The following is a 22,337-nucleotide window of genomic DNA, read 5'->3' as shown; positions in this document are numbered from 1 at the left end:
TTTCCTTTTATTTTCTTAATGAATTCTTATAATAACTCCAGGACCTATATTTTAACTGGTCCTATTTTATAGAATAGAAAACCATCTTAGAGAAGGTAACTCTCTTCCACATGTAACATGTCAAATACACTGCCCAGCACTTAGTAAACACTCTGTTACTGCTATCATTCTAGAACTTGTCATTAGGTATTTTGAGAACACTAGTCTGCTTTTGAACTTATGTGTATGGTTGTTGGAATGTCTTTTAATTCAAACCATTGCTCAAGTATCCTCACTTTAAGATAACACATTACTTAGTAGAGGCAATCAATGGTATAAATTATGGGTTACTGAAATGTTTGATCCAAGTAATGTTGAAACACTCCTGGTTGGTCTTTACATATTAGTTTGTCCTTTCCTAAATTATTGTTCTAAAGTCATGTTTAGTTAAAAGTTCACTTTTCAGCGATTCCATTAAATCTAATCCTATGCTAAATTAGTGGCCAGACCAGAAGGTCAGATTTAGGTCTGCAGGGTTCTAGGCTGGCTTTACTGTGAGTCAGGCACAATGCTAAGTGTTCTACATGAGTTATGACAAATGATTATACTACCTCTGAGAACTATCAGCAACTGAGAACTCACCACTTTTCAGAGTCCCACTTGAATCCAATGATCAGAATCTTTGAAATCTTCACTATACAGAACTAAAATCTTTCCACATGTGACCTCCAAATATTGCAGCTAGCATGTAATAGTTTCTTAATACATATTTATTGAATTATTTATTTCTGGCACACTAAAAATAAATTTATTTAAAACTGTCCTCTACATGGCATTCCTTCAAATATTTGAGGATTAATACCCTTTCTCCCTTGAAGCTTTTCACCAGCTTAATAGTATCTAAAGATTCTCAAACTTGTAGTTGGTAATTATAACATATAAGGATATTTAGATGTTCTGGGTATAATGCCAAATAGTCTGTCCATGCTAAGAAATAAGTGATAGTTGCCATCAGCAGATAAAAATTGCAGTGTGCTGTCAATATGGTTACTTGGAAATAAACTTATAAATTGTAATTTTATTTTATTAAAATTTTACTTCTCTTTGTTGATTATAGGGACAGAGGAAGGGAAAGGGAGAGAGAGATAGAAACATCAATGAGAGAGAACATTGATTGGCTGCCTACTGCATGCCCCCACTGGGGATTTGGCCCACAACCTGGGCATGTGCTCCGACCAGGAATCCAACCAGCGATCTCTTGGTGCATGAATCTATGATCAACCACTGAGCCACAATGGCCGGGCTAAATTGTAATTTTAATCAAAGTGTAAAATGTAAAACTTGAAAGGAACACTAGTTCAGTTCTGCTGAGTTTGAGAGTATGTGAAATTCCTAGTTACTGTCTGAGAGAAAATGCTGACCAGTTGTCCCAAGGACAACATGTTGACAAGCAAGGCTGCTAAGTTTTAAGTTGGGCAACACAGTGGAGGCAGGAACCTACGAAGTTTTTCTGAGGGATTAGATCTACTAGGCTCCTCAGTTAGGCTACTTTCAATGTAAAACATTTCATTCATTTTATAGTAAGCACATTTTGTCACTGGCCGCTTGGCCACTTGTATTGTTTTACAACTACCAAAAACCTAACAATTTTGGTGTTTTATTTTTACTTTTTTTTTTTAATCCTCACCCAAGGATATCTTTCCATTTATGATGTGAGAGAGACACATCGATGGCTTGCCTCTCAAAAGACCCTGACCAGGGCCAGGGCCTGAACCACAACCAAGGTACAAGCCCCTGACTGGAATCGAACACACGGCTGTTTGGTATGTGATCCGACGCTCTAACTGCTGAGCCAAACTGGCCAGGGCTATTTTTACTTTTTAAATGATACAAGTTTTTTTTTTTTTTTTTTCCATAAACGGTGTAATATCTACTGTATGTACTAAATACACTGTATTCTATTCCATGCTTTTACAGGTCATCTAGGATAACTTTTCATATACGCACAAACAGACCTACCTCACTGTTTTCTTTCAACAATATGCGTGGCATTAAGTAATATACCTCCAAAATTATTTACAGAAGTATGTTCTCTACTGAAAGACATTTAGGTTCTTCCCAGTATTTCCTATTATAAATAATGCTGAAATAAACATCACAGTACATACATTTTAGATGCATTTGTAATTATATTTTCAGTTCAATTTCTTTTTTTTTATCCTCACCCGAGGATATTTTTCCATTTTTTGTACAGATAGAGTGGGAGGGAGAGAGAGAGAGAGAAACATTGACGTGAAGGGACACATTGAGTGGCTGCCACCCGCACGACCAACCAGGGCCGGGGACAAACTGCAACCGAAGTACGTGCCCTTAGTGGGAACCGAACCCTGGTCTCTCTGGACCGCAGGCTGACGCTCTAACTGCTGAGCCAAACTGGCCAGGGCTCAGTTCAATTTCTAAATGTGGAATAAAGGGTATATGAATTTTAAATTTTATATGTATTGCCATGTGCCTCCTAAAAGAACTTGTAATAAATTGTATTCCCATTAACAACATTGAAGTGTCTATTTTATCCAACTTTGCCATTACTATAATTTATGAATTTTTATTTGATAGGTGGAAACTATTATCATATTATAATTTTAATTTATATTTTAATGATGATAGATCAAATTGAGACTATTTGCAAGTGTTTTTAAGTCAAGATTTTAGGACATTTATATTCATCCATGAAAAGCTTTTTCATGTACTATACCAATTTCTATTGCTGTTGCTCTTCTACCAATTTATAACAGCTAATTATATATTAAAGAAATTAATATTTTGTCATAAGAACTGCAAATATTTTATGGAGGTAGAGATATGGTTTTTCACTTTCTAAAATAGCTTTAAAAGCCTGCCAATTTTGATAAAGCAATTATGTAAAAAATAAATTATTTAAACAATAGCACTATGTCAGTCTGCTTGAAATTATTATTAAATTATCTAAGAAGTAGGTTTCTATTTCTTACCTGTAAAATATGAGTGGGTTCATTGAAAAATTGCTAGAATCATTTTCAAATCATGATACTGACTTTCCTTTTTGTTGCTAAATGCTTGTAAAAATATATATATATATATATTCTACCACCCAATACATTGTCAATTTATATTTATCAAAGCCTACTTAGGTAATTTGAACTAGGTAATATCACAGCAAAAAATTTCTTATAATTATATTCACGTTTCTCTAGTAATGATAGCATTTTGAGAAGATGGAGGTAGCTTTCAAACCCACATAATTACCTTATGATAAATGTTTATGGCGTGACTATCATAAACAATATTAACAACATCGTGATCAGTTTGAATACATGTTCTATTGAGATTGAATCTAGACAGTCCAATGTCCACACAATGCATCACACACCCCCAACTTTGGACTCTGAAAATAAGTTGGCAAACGCCTTGAACAAAGGCATAATTGAAGTATGATATTATGCCAGACAATTAGATAACTTTTTTTTAATCATCACCCGAGGATATATTTTTATGATTTTAGAGAGAGGGAAACAGAGAGACAGAGAGAGAGAAAAAATCAACATGAGAGAGAAACATTGATAGGCTGCCTCTGGTAAGAGCCTGACCAGGGATGGAACCCACAACCTAGCATGTGCCCTGATTGGGAATCAAACCGGAAACCTTTTGGTGCACAGGATGATGTTCCAACCAATTGAACCACCAGACCACGGCAGAATACATTTTTATGAGTTAAGTTTTGTTTAATATCACTTCAAGGACAAATGGAAATATTCTTTAGAAAATGGAATCAAATAGACTGAAAACATATTAAGCATTAAAATTCTTGTGCTAACATCCACATGTCCCAGGTTTTTGCACAACAAAATATAATAAAACCTAAGTAATTTTCTATTTTGCGTGGAGTTAAATAACAATAGGAGAATTATGTAATAGGTTAACCATGGCACAAACTATCCTTCTATTGCAGGCAGAACCAAAATGTGGTTACTATTAACAGTGGCAAGTTTGATATCTGCACTTGGAACAACTCATGGTTTCTTTGGACATCTTAATCCTGAAAGCCCTGAAGCGACTATGAATGTTGTAAGTTACTAGAGGGAAAAACCCCTATAAAACCAAGAGGTTATCATGATTTTAAATTATAGTAGTATTACGCTTTTACATGTTCAATTAAATATAACAACATCTACTGACTAGATGCCTTTAAGAAGTCAAATAAAAAAGGTTTTTCCTCACCAGAGTCAGATGATTTCTTACTGGGGATACCCAAGTGAAGAATATGAAGTCGTGACTAAAGACGGTTATATTCTTGAGATCTACAGAATTCCTTATGGGAAGAAAAATGCAGAGTATAGAGGTATAACCTTCTTCCCCTCATTCCCTCTATCATTCTCCCTCTTTTCCTCCCTTTTTTTTTTTATCCTTTCATTTTTTCCAAATGACTTAATGAGTCTTGCTCATTCTGGAAATGCAACAGTGATGAAGACCTATCTCTAGTCTTCAAGAAGGTCACCACCAAATGAATGAGATAGATACATGGATGATTACAATGTGTGATCAGAGCAATGCTAGAACTGTGCACATGATATTAACCTAGATGTCCTGACAAAGGCACCTAACTAGGAGAACTCAAGGAAAGCTTGCTGTCTGAAATGACACCGAGCTCAGTCCTAGAGGATCAGGGAAAGTTAACCAGGGTGTATGTTGTTGCCGGAAGGGAGAAAAGGGAGGCAATTCGAGTCTCATTTTCTAAATGGTTACTATTAAAAATGTATCTTTTAATCATTGTAGAAAAATACTGTAGTACAAAAAGTATAAAAGTAAGCAAGACCACTTAAAATAACAGCATGCTTAATTCTTTTAGAACATAATTTTTAATAGTTTTTGAAAGCATAATTGACATACAATCAACTGCACATAAAGTGTATAATTTGTTAAGTTCTGTCATCTGAGAAAACATCACCGTAAATAAGGTAAGATATTAACAAATATTGAACTGAATCAAGCAAATGATTTAATTCTAGTGAATGCCTGTTTCTATCTTTATAATTTATCTTAGAACAAGAAATGAGTTTATACAGCTTTTAAATAATATTCTTTTTCAGGCCAGAGACCTGTTGTGTTTTTGCAACATGGTTTGCTTGCATCAGCCACTAACTGGATTGCCAACCTGCCTAACAACAGTCTGGGCTTCCTTCTGGCTGATGCTGGTTATGATGTGTGGCTGGGGAACAGCAGAGGAAACACCTGGGCCAGGAGAAATATATACTATTCGACAGACTCAGCTGAATTCTGGGCTTTCAGGTAAAGAAAAGGAATCATTAACAATGGACACAAAAATAAATATTGAGTTTAAAAATCATGGGTATCCTCCCCTTCCAATTCAGTCCCATTTTAATATATTATATTCCAAGTAAGAAGAGAAGGAAGTGATTTTTAATCTAATCCTTTCTTGGATTCTTCCATACACCTGATTGCAAGGATAGTTTTTTCTCCCAGCTTTCTGTGATCTCATTACCCAGTATTAGGGAATTCCCTGGTTATGCTTTTCCAAATGGAATGAGCTAAATGACCAAAGCAAGGAAATGTTCTGCCCCGAGTAGATTGGAAAGAAACATCAACATGGATTCAAGAGAATATGAAACCCAGTGAAGGTCCAAGAACAGCAATCTGAGTCAATATCAATACCAAATTTGGGGTGGAGGCAATAAATTCGAGATAGATTATCCACAAGGTTCTCTATTGCTGTCTCTCTTGTGCCTTATTCCTGAAGATGACTCATGGATATGGAGAACTGAGGACAATCTGGCTGATGCAGCTGAGGCACAAAAATGCCCTGAGAGCTCTAGAAACTGAAAGGAAGCCTCTGTGTCCCGACCAAAGTGAGGAAGTGGGAGAGTGACATGAGAGGAGACTAGGGACGCTGACAGGGCCAGATCAGGCAGGGCTGTGTAGGCCATGGCGGTCTTGGAGCTCATTCTAAATGTAATGAGAAGCCACTGAAAAGTTTTAAGCAAGGGAGTGTCATAATCCTGCTATCATTTTCAAAAGACCACTCTGGCTGATTTGTGAAGAATAAACTAGAGAGGGATGTGGTTAATATTAAATGGCAGCGGTACACGGCATACAAATGATTATTAAATCTGAGATTGTTTTAGGGATAGAAATAATCCACAGCTACAGATATCTTGTTTTTTATTAAACAAGATAACAAGATATCCTGGCTGTAATGCCATGCTTCAGAAATGATGTCAACTGTTTATAAAAGTCACCCCAAAGAGCACCCGGTACTCACTGATGGTCTGTAAGCAGCAATGCTTAGAGAATCTACTTTTCAATTTCTCAACGGGAGCATTAGCTATAAATATGTTTGACTTTTAGAAATTATAGCAAGAAATATGATGTTTTGTTTTGTCTCTTTTTCTCGCAGCTTTGATGAAATGGCTAAATATGACATTCCAGCCACACTTGACTTTATTTTAAAGAAAACTGGACAGGAAAAGCTACACTATGTGGGCCATTCCCAGGGCACCACCATTGGTAGGTAAACACATTTGGAGCAGGTGGTTTAGTGTGTATAGACCCCTTTCCAGTTGTTATGCGGGCATGTTGGTCATCATGCTAATTGCTTTCCATTCATTATATATACAATATAATGTTTACAACACAATGATAATAGGAACAGTTATTATTCCTATTGTATACATGGGAAATCAAAATAATTTGTGCAAGATAACATAGTTATTACAAATAAGGTATCTCGTTTACCCCAGGCACTCTGACTCCCAAACCCATGCTCTGAAATATTGCACCATAGACTCTGGACTGAACTCATTCCATTCATTCAACCATCACTTAACAGTTGTACTGAGAATACAACAATAAATACAATAGATTAAAATCTTTGTCTTCTTACTACTTATACTCTAGTGAAAGGAGGCAGAGATAATCACAAAGATTAAAAAATAAACTATAAATTTTATTAGATGATCACAATGCTATGGAAAGAAAAGTAAATAAAGGAAGGATATTAGGGGGCATTAGAAGTTTTAGATTTGGAACAGTCCCAATCCCTCTCTAAATAATGTCATGAAGGAGGTCAGGGAGTGAGCCATGTCATTCCATACCAGGAACACTGATGTGCCAGGAAGAGGAAATTGCAAGTGCAAATGATCTGAGGCTGGAGTACATGTAGCATGTTCAAGAAATGGCAATGGGGCCCTGGCCAGTTTGGCCCAGTGGTCAGAGCGTTGGTCTGTGGACCAGAGAGTCCCAGGTTCGGTTCTCGCTAACCTCCTTTGTAGTTTGTCCCCAGCCCTGGTTGGGGTTGTGTGGGTGGTGACCACTTGATGTGTCTCTCTCATGTTGATGTTTCTCTCACTCTCTTCCCACCTCTCTCCCTCCCACTCTAACTGAAGATAGATGCAAAAATGTCCTCGGGTGAGGATAAAAAAAAAAAAGAAGAAATGGCAACGGGGATATTCACTGTGTAGATGAATCAGATTGAGAAAGAGAGACAGAGAGGATTGGGGGAGGCATTGAGAAGGACAGATTGTTCAGTACTTTTCAGCTGTTGTAAGGATTTTAGCTTTCACTCCAAGAGAAAATGAAAATCAGGGAAACATTTTGAATAGAGGAATTACATGATCCAAACTATTGATCTTCTACAGAGTCAGGAATAATGTGATCCTGTTAACAGGATCCCTCTAGCTGCCGAAGGGGAACAAGGGCTGGAGCAGAGAAGCCAATTAGAGGACTCTCATGGTATTCCATGTAAGAGATAACAGTGACCTAGATGAGAAGGTACAGGTAATTGGGGAGGTAGTGATACATGGTTAGGCTCTAGATATATATTTTAAAATATATTTTAAAGGTGAATCCAACAGGATTTGCTTACACAGGGGATATGGGTGTCAGAGATAGAGAGGAGTCAAGGATGATGCCCAGATTTGTGGCCTGATACCTGAAGTAATGAAGATGGAGATGCCATTAACCGAGACAAGACTGAGAAGAACTGATGTGGTCAGGGACAGCAAGAGCTCAGTTTCAGACCTGCTAAGTGTTAGGTTGCCTATTGTAGTTTCAAGTGAAGGGGTCAAGCTATACATTATAAAAGAAGTAGGGTGGAATCAGAAGGCAGAAATGGGGCAATGTATGAGAGAAAAAAATGGCATTTTTTGATGCTGATTCTCACTCACAGCTGATGACTTTATTCTCTACTACAATTCTAAGCAATCAGAATGTCCATATATGGACACATATGCAGGGCAGGGCAGTCGACAAAATTGGTGGTGGAAGCCTGTGAGAATTCTCTTCCTACTGCTAGGTTGTTCTAAAGCATGGATCTCACCTGTAAAATTTTAGATGGAGGAAAATGTCAGGGAGATAGAGCATCTCAATATTCTTATCATTATGTATAGGTCATGTTTCCAAGGAGAAGAAGATAAGTATTCAGGGTGTATGTAATAGAAAAAGTTTTAGGGGAAAGGAAAAAAAACAAAACAGGACTAGGCAAAGGAAGAAGCTGGGCTGGGATGCAGAAGCAGAAAAGCATCAGCCAACTCTGTGCATGATGGCTCTTCTGGAGTGAGGCATGGTGGCTGGGCCTTTTCACTCACCCTTTTGACCAGTGATTAAATGCAGGGTACCCCAGGAAGGGAGCATAACCTTGGGTTTCCATTGAAAAAGAGGAAAATCAGAGAGGACTCTCCACCTACCCTGCAGCTAGAATTGAATACGTGCTTTGGACTTGAAGGGGGATCCAGGCAATGCAGCCCCAGCAGCAATAACATGGGGTCAACCATCGACTCAAAATCTTTTGGGAAAAACGGGGACATTTTCTAAATTATTAAGAATTACTCTTTTAATTTTTAAATGACACAAAAATGTAACCATTTTGGATAGAAATCTGCATGAACTTATGACACACTCCTCTGCCTTTTTAAATAGACATTTGGAACAGAGTTGAACCTTTTCTCACTTATCTAGAGTTATGAAAGTATTGCATTGAGATATAATACAAAAGCTTCTTTAGGATTTATTGAGATGAGTAAAACTGCTTGTCCTGAAACTAAATAACTTCAACCTAGCACTCCTTCGAGTTATTTGCATTTTGAACATATCTATTTTTCTTTCTCACTTGTGGACAATTTGGCATTGCTTTCCCCATACTCACACATTTCTGTCAGTTTTCTGCCTTCAAATTAATATCTTCCCAACTAGTATGTAGTGGGAAGTTAGATAAGTATGATGTGCTGGCTATAATCTGAGGAGTTAGGCAACCAATTATATAATTTCTTAATAAACATAGTGCTCCTGGAAAAACAATTCTCCCTCAAGTAGAACCAGGTTGTATCTTATATAAGTGAGATTGTAGTGTAAATCTGAAAGTTTTTTTTTCAGGGCATTTTTGAGTATCATCTATGTGCCCTTACTAACAGTGGGGAAAGATTGTTCTATGTAGTTGGTGTGAAATATAACTTAAAAACCATTTAAGTACATCCCAGGCTACTAATATGCTACTGCTCATAAAGCCAATTGATTATAGATAAGGTTGAGTATATTTACTGTGTGTAGGTATTTGAATTATCTTGGCTACTCATTTTTCAGGAAGTTACTATGTGCCAAATATCCTGGTAAACATGATTTTTACATGATTCACCCTGCTTAGTCCCTTTATAACCCTGTGAAGCACTTATTATTATTCCCATATTTCAGCTGAGGAAATCAAGGCTCTGAATTTAGGTGATTTGTCCAAGGTCACAAGATTAATAAACCACAGAGCCAGTATTTAAAGCCTATTTAGTCAGATTTTAAATTTACGCTTTTAACCTTTCTGCTTATATGGCATACTCATTTTTTTAACTCATCTTTATTGTTGAATGCATTACAGATGTTCCTCCAATTTTTTCCCCACTGACACCTTCATCCCCAATCCCACGCCCCTCCTGCCTTCCCCACAGTATTGCCAGTGTCCATTGGTTATGCATATATGCATAGCAGTTCTTTGGTTTATCTCATCTGCACTCTCACCCTCTTCCCTTTGAGGTTCACTAGTCTAACAACAAATTTGTATTTCTCAATTCCATCATCTTTTTCACCCATCCCTCCAGCCCCCATCCATCTGGTAAGCAACAAAAAGTTATTTGTATGTATGAGTCTGTTTCTGTTCTGCTTGCTCACTTTGTTTGTAGATTCAAATGTTGATAGATATGTATTAATTGCAGCTTTATTGTTCGCATTTTTGTTCTTCTTCTCCTTCAATAAAACCCTTCAACATGTCATATAATACTGGTTTGGTGGTGATGAACTCCTTTAGCTTTTACTTATCTGGGAAACTCTTGATATGTCCATCAATTCTAAATGATAGCTTTGCAGGAGAGAGTAATCTTGGTTGCAGGTTGTTGCTTTTTATCACCTTGAATATCTCTTGCCACTCCTTTCTCGCCTGCAAAGTTTCTTTTGAGAAATCGACTGAGTCTTATGGGAGCTCCTTTGTAGGTAACTAACAGCTTTTCTCTTGCTGCTTTTAAAATTCTCTCTTTGTCTTGAACCTTTTGCATTTTGATGATTATGTGTCTTGATGTGGGCCTCTTTGGGTTCAACTTGTTTGGGACTCTTTGTGCTTTCTGGACTTGTATGTCTGTTTTCTTCACCAAGCTAGGGAAGTTTTCTGTCATTATTTTTTCAAATAGGTTTTCAATTTCTTACTCTCTCTCTTCTCCTTCTGGCACCCCTATGATGCAAATGTTGACATGCTTGAAGTTTCCCAGAGGCTCCTTGCACTATCCTCATTTTTTTTGGATATTTTTTTCTTTTTGCTGTTCTGATTGGGTGTTTTCTGCTTCCTTATATTTCAAATTGATGGTTTGCTACTCTACTACTGAATCTCTGTAAATTATTCTTTATTTCAGTTAGTGCATTTTTCATTTCTGACTGGTCCTTTTTTATGTTGTTGATGTTCTCACTAAGTTCCTTGGAGGTCTCCTTAAGGTCTCACTCAATCCCTTGAATGTCTCACTGAGTTCCTTGAGCAACCTTATAACCTGCATTTTGAACTCTGCATGTGATTGATTGCTTATCTCCATTTTGTTTAGTTCTTTTCCTGGAGTTTTGTTCTTTTCTTTCATTTGGGACATGCTTCTTTGTCTCCTCATTTTGGCTGCTTCCCTGTGTTTGCTTCTATGTATTAGGTAGAGTTGCTATATCTCCTAGGCTTTGTATGGTGGCCTTGTTGTAGGTGTCCTGTAGGGTTCAGTGGCATAGTCTCCTTGATTACCCTAGCTGGGCCCTCAAGGTGTACCCCTACTGTGGACTGTACACTCTTCTGTTGTAATTGAGTCTTGATTGCTGTTGGCATGTCAATAGGAAGGATTTACTCAGGCTGATCATCTGCAAGGACTGGCTATTCCCACTGGCCACTGGCCTCTGACTACCTTGGAGGATCAGCTGTGTAGGAGCCCACCACACAGAGCAAGACTTACTTCATCATGGATCTGTTACCCACTGCGTCTACCTATTGAGTGTGTCACTTGTGGAGGTGGTTGGGTGGTGGTGTTTCGATGTGGTCTGAAGCTGTCCACTGGGTGTGCTGGCTCTGGGGCAAGGTCATCCACTGCCTGTGTTCTAGCCAGGGATCACCTGGCATAAGCATAAGCTACAAAGTGATCTGCAGATGGCTGGTTCTTGTGCTGGGCTTGCAGGTGTCCAGGAAAAGCCAAGTTGTGAAACAAGGCTGGTTGCTTCTAGTACCAGGCTTGGGGCCACTTAACAAGAGGTATGGGGCCCACTGAGACCAGATGCTGCTTGTTTTTTTATCCTCACCCGAGGACATCTTTGCACTTATCCTCAGATAGAGCGGGAGGGAGAGAGGAAGGAAGAGAGAGAGAAAAACATCAACGTGAATTGAGTGTTTCTCACCCACACAACCCCATCCAGGGCCGGGGACAAACTGCAACTGAGGTATGTGCCCTTAGGAGGAACTGAACCCAGGACTCTCTGGTCTGAGGCCGACTCTCTAACCACTGAGCAAAACTGGCCAGGGCCAGATGCTGCTTGTTTGAGAGATTTTAGGAAACTCTGAAGCAGGATCCAAGACAGGCAAATTCTATGGTAAAGTCTCTGGAAACAGCCTGGTGGGCAGGAAAGTTGGGTGGGGCTGAAAGTTGGGTGGGGCAGGGCCTCAGGGAATCACCAGGGTGGGGAAAACTGTGTGAGCCAGGTTGCTGGAGTCCCAGATATGGTGGCCCTCTGCCACCCCAGAGAAGGGCTCACCAAAGGAATATCAACCTCTACCAGCCCCTTTGTCCAGGAGAAAGCTGCCCCTCCAGCCCTCGTCCCAAGGCCAAACAGCTCAGCTCTTCCCTGTAAGTCTCTGGCTCCCTTCAAGCTGCCTCCCCTCCTAGCTCAGAGGGAGCAAGTCCAAGTAAGTCTGTGCGCAGGCCCTTTAAGAGGAACTGCCTGGGTCTCCAGAAGCCACAGGCTCCCTTTGCTCAGTTCCTGCTGGTTTTTCTCATTAGAAGTGATGGTGAGTCTCTTCCTGGCAATGGAACCCTGAGCTGGGTGCCTTGTGTGGGATGGGGTCCCCTCAATCCTTAGGGAGGACCTTCTCAGCCGAGATGTCCTTCTTGATTTTTATCCACTAAGCGTGGGTGTGGGACCACCAGTCCGCGCCTCTGCCCCTCCTACCAGTCTCGGTGTGGCTGCTTCTTTAATTTTGTAGTTGTAGGACTTCCATTCAGCTTGATTTCAGGTGGTTCTAAATGATAGTTGTGTTGTAGTTTAGTTGTAATTTTGATGTGGTTGTGGGAAGAGGTGAGACTGCGTATGCCACCACCTTCACTGGAAGTGGCCTACTCATTTTAAAAGTTAATTATTTCATTTGACGAGATGAATTTAAATACATCAGATCTTACATATAGTATAAATAACTCTTTATTGCAACTCTATGATTATCCCAAAGTTGGCCTTTATTTCTAAAGTCAGATGAAAGAGTTAATTATAACTTTTTAAAAGTTCTAATCTCATGTCCCCATAGAGAATCTTTGGAAATAAAACACATATTAAAAAATACTAAAATCTGATTACCTTGAACAAGCAGAGATGGTCAATTTATCAGGTTTCTTCAGATGACAATCCTATTAAACCTAAAATAATGTCACAGTTGTAACACACGCACACACACACACACACACACACACACACACATACACCTTCATTCATTTCTTGCTTTGTTACAGGTTTTATTGCCTTTTCTACTAATCCCAACCTGGCTAAAAGAATCAAAGCCTTTTATGCATTAGCTCCCGTTGCTACTGTGAAGTACAGTGAAAGCCCGTTAAGAAAACTTTCAATTATTCCATCATTCCTCTTCAAGGTATGTGGGTCTTTTTAACTGAATGTAAGATATGAAGTTGTCCATGGATTTCAAAGTGATGGAAAGAAACAAAAACACCTGGTGAACAATCATGTTTGCATTCAGGATAGAAATGGACATGTTTACTATATTATTTCTTGAATAGCACTGACCATGTTGAAATCCCCACTAGAGCAAGTGAGATCCCTATATATTTCTTGGTTCTTCATTAGTTTGTGTGCATTAGCAATGCCCTCATAGATATTTAATTTACCAAGCACCCCACACAGCTCTGTTCGAACTGTGATTCCACCCCTGAAGCGGGAAAGGGGAAACAAAACAAAACAAAAGAGTCCAATGAGAACTGAAATGAACTGAGCCATGAAAACTAAGAGGAAGAATCGGATAGAAAGGAAAGAGAGGGGAAGGGGAGGGAAGGGAAGGGAAGGGGAGGGGGAGGGGGAGGGGGAAAAGGAGGGGAAGGGGAGGTGAAGGGGAAGGGGAAGGGAAGGGAAAGGGAAAGGAAAGGGGAAGGGGAAGGGAAGGGGAAAGGAAGGGAAAAGGAGAAAGCGAAAAGCAATGGTAGAGTAAAGCAAGGACTTTGAAACCCCTCTTTAAATACTCTTGGGCTTCTAAACCTTATCCTAAGAGCTCCTCTCTCTTTAAATAGGGATTTCATAAGGCAATAGCATAAATTTTAACAAACAAACCATAAATTATAAGTAGGCCTGAATGACAGAGAATTCATAATCTTCATTTTTCCAAAACTTAATCACCTACTTCTCTCACCCACCAAAACCAACACACACAGTTTTCTTTAAGAAAGCAGTTTGGCCTCAAGCTGCTTGGTACAATGTAATGGTGCCATTTCCTCGTCTGATTTTGTACTATTCATTTCTTTTCACTCTTTTTTTTTTTTATCCTCACCCGAGGACATTCCTCCATTTTTTGTTCAGGTAGAGTGGGAGGGAGAGAGAGGAACAGAGAGAGAGAGAGAGAAACATCGATGTGAAAGGAACACATCGAGTGGCTGCCACCCACACAACCGACCAGGGCCGGAGACAAACTGCAACCGAGGCACGCGCCCCTAGCGGGAACCGAACCCAGGTCTCTCAGGACCGCAGGCCGATGCTCTAACCGCTGAACCAAGCCAGCCAGGGCCTTTTCACTCTTAAGTAACATGCATCTAAAGACTAAGAAACTTTTCTTAGGGTCAAAGTATTTATTCAAAATGTATGATTTTGTGATGACCCTGGCTATACTGATGCACAACTAATTTATTTCTTACTGGTACTCAGATTTTCTCATAAGTGATGTAGAGAGTGTTAAAAACAAAGCACACACACACACACACACATACACACAAAACAAGCAAAAAAACACAAAACAGCTCAGGCCAGTTTGACTCACCAGTTAGAGTGTCGGCCTGCGGTCCAGAGAGACCCAGGTTTGGTTTCCGCTAAGGGCAAGTACCTCGGTTGCAGTTTGTCCCCGGCCCTGGTTGGGTTGTGCAGGTGGCAACCACTTGATGTATCCCTTTCACGTTGATGTTTCTCTCTCCCTCCCACTCTATCTGAACAAAAAAATGGAAAAATGTCTTCGGGTGAAGATAAAAAACCCACACAAAACAAAAAACTGTATTATACCTCAAGTCAGAGGCCTGGGGCTTGAGTCAGGATTCTAGTTACAATCAGTTCTAATTATCCCAAGACCCTGACTATTTATCAGCCTTAAGTTTTCTCATGTATAAAATGGGGATGGCACAATGTATATTTTCCTCCAGAAAAGTTAAGTCCAGTCCTTTCAATTATTAAACTACCTGCCCTCTTTGTCTTTCTCAAGATTTGGCTGAAAATATGACTCAGAATCACCATTTCCCTTTCTGAATTTTCTATGATTTACTGTTGACATCACACTTAATTGTGACATTCTGCCATGATGTTTTATGATTTTATTTTGTAACTCTTATTATCCCAACTAGATTGTAACTTTTGTGTCTTGTGCTTTTTCTCAATGTCTTATACTTCTCTTCAGCCATGGCATAGTTCTCAATGCAATAATAAATACCCAATGTTAATATATACCCTTCCCATCCCACAACTTTATTGAGGAAATTATCTGAACATATTTGAGATTCTTAAAACAGCATAAAATTATGAAAATATCATCAACTTATTCACAACTGTATCAGTAAATTAGACAAATCAGTGAGTCTTTTCTGCAGCTTGATTTTTCCAACCCCCTATTGCTTTTATTTTTCAGATTATCTTTGGTGACAAAGCATTCTACCCACACCGCTATTTTTATGATGTTCTGGCCACAGACCTGTGTTCCCAAGACATACTAGAGGCCCTCTGCAGTAATGCTTTGTTTCTCATTTGTGGATTCGACCATAAGAACTTGAACACGGTTTGTATGCATTGAAATTTCTATTCTGAATATTTGGGGCCACATTTTTTATTACTTGTCCCATCATCACTTAGAAAGGGTATTTCATAAGAAGTAGAGTAGCTTCAGAATTGTGTACTTGACATGAAGGTAAGCCCAAGAGAAATCACAAGTCAATCCTCCCCGTTTTGTCCCCTCCAGCTCCTTCCACCACCCCATTGTCCTCTACATAGAGAAAAAGAATTATAACTCAGTATATATATTGACTTTCATGTATATTCACACACACACACACACACACACACACACACAGTTTGCAAAGTAAGAAGTTTGTATGTGAGCAGTTCGTTCATGCCCTCTGGCACTGGGTAGAGAGCAGTAAAATGCTGAGTATTTAGACAACAGACCTAGATTAAGGTCTCTGGCTCCATGCTATTACTACCTGAGTGGCATTGGACATTTCTCTTAACTTCTTTGAGCCCCAATTTGACAAAATGGATATGATAAGCTCTCCTCTTTATTTTATTTATTTTTTGTTAATCCTCCCCCAAGAATACTTTCTTTTTTCCTTTTTTTTTGAGACCATAGAAAGGAGTGGGGTAGGGGAGAGATAGACATCAATGTGAGACAGACACATCAGTTGGTTGCCTCCTGCACACGCCCTGACCAGGGCCTGGGGTTGAACCTGCAACGCAGGTAGTACCCTTGACAAGGAATCAAACCCCAGACCCTTTGGTTCCTGGGCTAACGCTCTAATCGCTGAGCAACACCAGCCAGGGCAAGCTCTTCTCTTGGAGTGCCTACAAATTAAAGGAATTAGCCTGTGCAGTGGTCCTTTGCAAGCTCTAAAGTGACATACAACTGTGTTGCTCATATCCTTCCAGTAAACGTGCCCTCAAACACTCGAACTGGGTCAGAAGAACTTACAACTTAGCTGTTTTGAGAATCTGAATGAAGATCTAAGTCTGAGTGTACGTGTGTGTGTTTTCTTTCTAGAGTCGCTTAGATGTGTATCTGTCACATAATCCAGCGGGGACTTCTGTTCAAAACATGCTCCACTGGAGCCAGGTACATTTTTCAAATGCTGTTAAAATTTATTTTGTGAGCCTGAATCTAAAGCACATTCTTCACATGTTCTGTCAAATGCCCCTGGTGGGGAATTTTTCTGGCATGTGACTACCAGCTGAAAATAACTATCATTTCATGTGAATGAAAATCCTGTGAAACAGGTGCTCTGGGCAGCAAAGAAAGGAATGATTTTCATGAAAGCAAAGCTGCCTTTAAACTCGCATCAGTACCTTGTCCTGGATGATGAATAGATTTTATTTTGGGAATAAAAAAATTTTTTAAATCATTGTTTTAATTAAAATTTGACTGCTTAGAAATGTTTGTGATTTATTTTTCTCATAGCAAGCAGAATTTATATTTCCTTGTGTTCTTAATCTCTCTAACTTAGGCTGCTAAGTCTGGAAAATTTCAAGCTTTTAACTGGAGAAACCCAGTACAGAACATCATGCACTATCACCAGGTAAATTCTTAGATTTGAAATCTTCCACATTTTGAAAGACAAATATTTAAATGGTAAAAGATGAAATTACAATAACTGCATATATTTTTCCAGAGAAATGTTAGTGCCCAATCCTAGCCTTAGGAAATTGCAGAGTATTATTACCCTGTGATTCCTTCTTTGTGTCAGACATCAGCCGAGTCTCATCCTCCCAATGTGCTCTCACGCTCCAGTGCTCAGTCAGGCTGCTCTCGAAAAACCATATCGCTCCATGTGACAACCTTTTCAGAATTTCTTTTTTTTTTTAATCCTCACTGGAGGATATTTTTTCATATATCCTCAGATAGAGTGGAAGGGAGAGAGAGGGAGAGAAAGGGAGAAACATCAACATGAGAGGGACACATCAACTGGTTGCCGCCTGCATGAACCCGACCAGGGACAGGGACGAACCTAAACCAAGGTACATGCCCTTGACTGGAATCGAACCCGAGACTCTTTTTCTTGAGGGCCGATGCCCTACTGCTGAGCCAAACTGGCCAGGGCCCTTTTTAGAATTTAATCACCCCTCACACAGTAGACAGACCTGCCCTGTATCCCAGACCCCTGGCACAGTGTTCTCTCCTTTCCAAAGTGCCATTAGCTAGTATAATAAACCTTTCAGGAGATAGAGCTGGATGCTCTGGTCTTCTTGAACACGATGTTCTCCATTGTTGTCAGGCAGGGAGGTGATTCCAGCACACTTCCAGACATGAAGGAACGCTGGTGCACCTGCAGGTCAAAGCTGGACATCCTTCCCAGCAGTAGGTACCGTGTGGTGCAGGCAGACACACAGTGCACTTTTGTAGTACAAAGAGCCCAAGCTTGGAGTCTGTCCTACTTAAGGTCAATGTGAGTTCAGACAATAATTTCTTCATCTCTCCCCTTAGATTCGATTGATGAATAATACTTAATGGGATAATGTCTATAAATCCTTCACTCAGGGTAAATTCTCAGATTATCATTGGCTAAATGGGAAGTACCTACATATTTTTGTTTTGTTTTGTAATTCTCTTGTTTTCCTCTTACCCTACCTCCAATTTCTCCACCCAAGTGGTAGCTGAACTATTAATTTTCACCTGCTTCCATAACTCAGTATTTAGAAGGGATTTATGTCTTTTAACCACAATATCCTGTGTGCAGAAAATATGCCCCCATTTATACACATTTGATATCTTTAAAGTCTTTTTCAGAACAGTGTCAAATCAAACATTTGTTGAAAGCACACCCCTCCACTCCAATCATCACCCCCTCCAATCCCCCAAACAGAGATTGCTTTGAATCTATCTATCTACTGGGCTCTAATACCAGTAATCAGCAGACTCCATTAATTACATGGGACTAGAATAACCTAATCCCAAATCCAACCCCCAACAAGCTAGCTGATAATAGCTCAGGATGATCTTCAACTCTAATAACACACTCAAATACTAAGGGAAATTGCATATGCTAAATCCTTTGTGTGGAAAGTTGACTATTACCTAAAGTGAGAATACAAAAATTATGGTATATTGGATTAGTTTTCTGAGAATGTGATATAAAAGAAAAAACTAACAAAATTCCCTGGGAAAATTGGCAGTGATTCTCTCTCTCTCTCTCTCTCTCTCTCTCTCTCTCTCTCTCTCTCTTTCTCTCTCTCTCTCTCATCCTGCTTTATGAGCCTTTATAAAAGCCATGTGTGAATGGCAATTTTTTAGAAATAGGAAATGAAACTGATGATAGTTTTTCTAGAATTTGAACAATAGTAAGTAAACTCAGGCAAGTATTTAATAAATACAACTTCTTAAATGAACTGATTGATCTGCAGACTGACCACACTGGAAAGTCAATACAAAGCCAAAATAAATGACTCAGGACCTTTTGAGGAGATCATATTTTTGAGTGTTTAGGCAGAAACCATCTATTACAGTTAGAATCCAATCAAGCTGACTTCCTTCAGCTGGAGTTGAAATCTAAATTTTTAATTTGTTAGAATTGTTATCTGAAGCCTCACTATTCAAAGCATGGTCCAGGACCAGCAGCAGCAGCATCGCCTGGGAATGCAGAAGCTAGGCTCTTCCCCAGATGTACCGAATCAGAATTTTCATTTTAACAAGATCCCTAAGTGACTCACAAGCCTGTTAAATTGGAGCAGCACTGATCTAAATCATACTGCATCCAATTTGCTCTGTGGATAAAGGAGACTTTCTCTGAGCAGTCATTGTTTAGAATTAACTTATAAAACTAGGTCATGACATTTATGACAACATGGATGAAATGTGAGGACATTACACTAAGTGAAATAAGTAAGAGAAAGATAGAGACTTTATGATCTTATATGTGGAATTGAAAACAGTAAAAACAAACAATAATAAAATTTAACTCGTAGCTAGAGAGAACAGGTTGGTGTATGCCAAAGGGGGGGGGTGGCAGGCAGTAGGCAAAATGGGTGAAGGTAGTAAAAAGGTTACAAACTCTCAGTTATAAAATAAATCACTCCTGAGAATGTGATGAACAGCATGGTGACTAGAGTTAATGATACAGTATTACATACTTGAAAGATGCCAAGAAAGTGAATCTTAAAAATTCCCACCATAAAAAAAAAAAAATCGCAACTGTGTAAAGAGAAGGATGTTAACTAGATTTACTGTATTGATTGTGGTGATCATTTAACCATATATACATATAGCAAAATTTTATGTTGTATATCTAAAACTAATATAATGTTGATTATAGGTCAATGAAATATATCTAGGCCAGTTTATCTTGTATAAGCTATCCACAGAATAAGTACTGGGGTTTAAGTGTAGATACCTATGAAACTGTTTTTCCTTCTCTCTTGTGTATTAGCCCACACCTCCCGAGTACCATTTGACAAACATGAATGTGCCAATTGCAGTGTGGACCGGCGGCAACGACTGGTTGACTGTCCCTCATGATGTTGACCTTTTGCTTTCCAAACTCCCTAATGTCATTTACCACAAGAAGATTCCTATTTACAATCACTTGGATTTTATCTGGGCAATGGATGCCCCTCGAGAAGTCTACAATGAAATTATTTCTATGATGGGAAAAGATAAAAATTAGTTCTGGATTGGAAGAATCATCCATTCATTTTTCCAAAACCCCTTTTTCTGTCCCACATGATTTTCTATAATGTTTGAGATGCAATGCTTCTTTCTGTAATTTTGACTTCTGAAATATATTAGCATTAAAAAACTTCCAGTGTTCATTTTGATTTTCGAATAATTTTTTAAATTTGATTTTTCACTTAACAATTAATCTAGAAACATTAGAAAGAACACATTCCTGGGGAGGTGAAACTTCTCTTCCAATCTTCTCACTCAATTTATCTTCCAGAGTCAGCACATATTATAATCCATGAATCATGAGTGTCTCCATAAGACAGTCCTGGATTGAATATTGCCACCTCTTATGAATGCTTGAGATTGAGTAAATTGCCTTCTGTGGTCTATTACTGCTGAAGCTCAGTCTTCCCATCTGTCTAGCCAGGACAGCCCCTGCTCTTTTGCCTGTTTAACTCCATGAAAAGACAAATAAGGCTGCACACTGAGCTGAAGTCAGCTCACTTTCACTTTCTAGGGAGAAGAAAGCAGGGATAGATTAGGAAGCAACAGACAGTCCTGGTTCAGGAAATTGGGAAGCAAAGGGTGTGTTCTCCATTCCAACAGCTATTCTGCCCCCAGATCCTGAGACTCAACCACAAAACAGGCAGCAACTAACCAATGATTTTTTAGAACACTGGCACTGTCCTGGCATCCACGGATCCAGAAACATTCCCACTGATATTTAAGTCAGAATGTGCAACTCCCAGCAGTTGATATACCTACCCCCAAAATAATGGCTCCCCATAACTTCCAAAATTTCCAGTAAACACAGCCTCACCTGGGAAATACTATTCACCCCATAATATCGTTACCTCATATGTAATGTGCTTTAGCTTTTTGGATCCCACTTATTATGCTGTGGTAGGGATTAATGAATAAAATATAAATGAGATCAAGAGTACCTTGTACCCAGCATAATATATAGAACATAATGAATAACAAACATCTGTTAATGATTTTTATTATATTGTCATGTCTCTCAACGTTTGCTAGAAAGCCTGAAGCTTTCTTATTTATTTTTAGCATCTCGCCTTTAAGTGAAAACAAAAATCATTTCTACAAGGATATTATTTAGGGACCTTTATTTCAATTATTTCAGGGAACTTCGATATGAGCCTTTAATAAACTGACATGAGAATCTCAGTGACTGTGTCAAACATGCTTGGTGGGAAGCCAATTAAGGAGTCAGATGTTTCCTTACTCTTCTCAAGAAAAAGACCGTCATATTCTAACAGTTTTCTTTGGTTTTCTGGCTAATTAATTGCCTTTCCTTTGGTTTGCATTTAGCAAACAATGGCAGCTTTGTTTTGGGTCTTTGAACACAAGTAAATATATTTGCTTCTACAGCAGCTCCTCTAGTATCTCTCATTCCTAACTCTGAACTGGTAATGGATCAGCTGATCTTTGAGGATTAATTTCTCTTGCTACTTCCCTCTTCCTGTATTAATTTTAAGCAAATTTGAGATTTGACATGTTTCATCCATGAGTATTTCAGGTTGTATTTCTAGAAGATAAGATCTCTTTCTTTTCCTAGTGGTTTTGGCTCAGTGGGTACAGTGTTAGCCTGCAGACCAAAGAGTCCCAGTTTTGATCCCCCAGCATCAGTCAGCGGCTTGTGGGCAGCAGCCAATCAGGCAACCAGTCGAAATGTCTCTTTCACATGGATGTTTCTCTTTCTGTGTCCATCCCTCCAACTCTATCTGAAAAAAAAAAATCAATGGAAAAATATTCTCTGGTGAGGAATAAAAATAAACAAGGAGAAGAAGGAGAAGGAGAAGGAGAAGGAGAAGGAGAAGGAGAAGAAGATCTCTTTCTTTCTTTTACATAACAATACCATCATCACATCCAAATATTCCTTAATATCAGAAAATATTCAGTCTCCTAAATGTCAATTTTTTAAACAGTTTGTTTGAATCAGAATCCAAATAAAGCTTTCACCTTTTAT

At 38.9% G+C, this 22,337-nt stretch overlaps 1 protein-coding gene across 2 annotated transcripts; it reads left to right on the top strand.

Moving 5' to 3' along the window:
• Positions 1-3,975: 3,975 nt before the first annotated feature.
• Positions 3,976-20,351, top strand: LOC118632443 (gastric triacylglycerol lipase-like). 2 transcript variants are annotated; one of them, XM_036265563.1, is made up of 9 exons: positions 3,976-4,083; positions 4,240-4,349; positions 5,185-5,304; positions 6,431-6,540; positions 13,239-13,375; positions 15,617-15,763; positions 16,739-16,810; positions 17,199-17,270; positions 20,115-20,351. In XM_036265563.1, exons 1-9 carry the CDS (start codon positions 3,979-3,981, stop codon positions 20,349-20,351), a joined length of 1,110 nt encoding a protein of 369 aa, XP_036121456.1. In that variant the 5' UTR covers positions 3,976-3,978. The 2 variants fall into 2 exon arrangements, with proteins under 2 accessions (XP_036121456.1, XP_036121455.1); XM_036265562.1 differs by having other exon boundaries at positions 4,240-4,357; positions 5,106-5,304.
• Positions 20,352-22,337: the final 1,986 nt, after the last annotated feature.

This window comes from Molossus molossus, unplaced genomic scaffold, assembly GCF_014108415.1.
Source record: "Molossus molossus isolate mMolMol1 unplaced genomic scaffold, mMolMol1.p scaffold_m16_p_17, whole genome shotgun sequence".
NCBI classification, from domain to species: Eukaryota; Metazoa; Chordata; class Mammalia; order Chiroptera; family Molossidae; genus Molossus; species Molossus molossus.
This window is presented reverse-complemented; position numbering and strand designations above follow the sequence as displayed.

What these genes read in the sequence shown, in the direction of transcription:
- LOC118632443 (XM_036265562.1), top strand. Translation starts at nt 3,979, where the DNA reads ATGTGGTTACTATTAACAGTGGCAAGTTTGATATCTGCACTTGGAACA. An exon ending in CTGAAGCGACTATGAATGTT is followed by an intron (nt 4,084 to 4,239) that starts GTAAGTTACTAG and finishes TTTCCTCACCAG; the next exon opens with AGTCAGATGATTTCTTACTG. An exon ending in ACATCATGCACTATCACCAG is followed by an intron (nt 17,271 to 20,114) that starts GTAAATTCTTAG and finishes CTTGTGTATTAG; the next exon opens with CCCACACCTCCCGAGTACCA.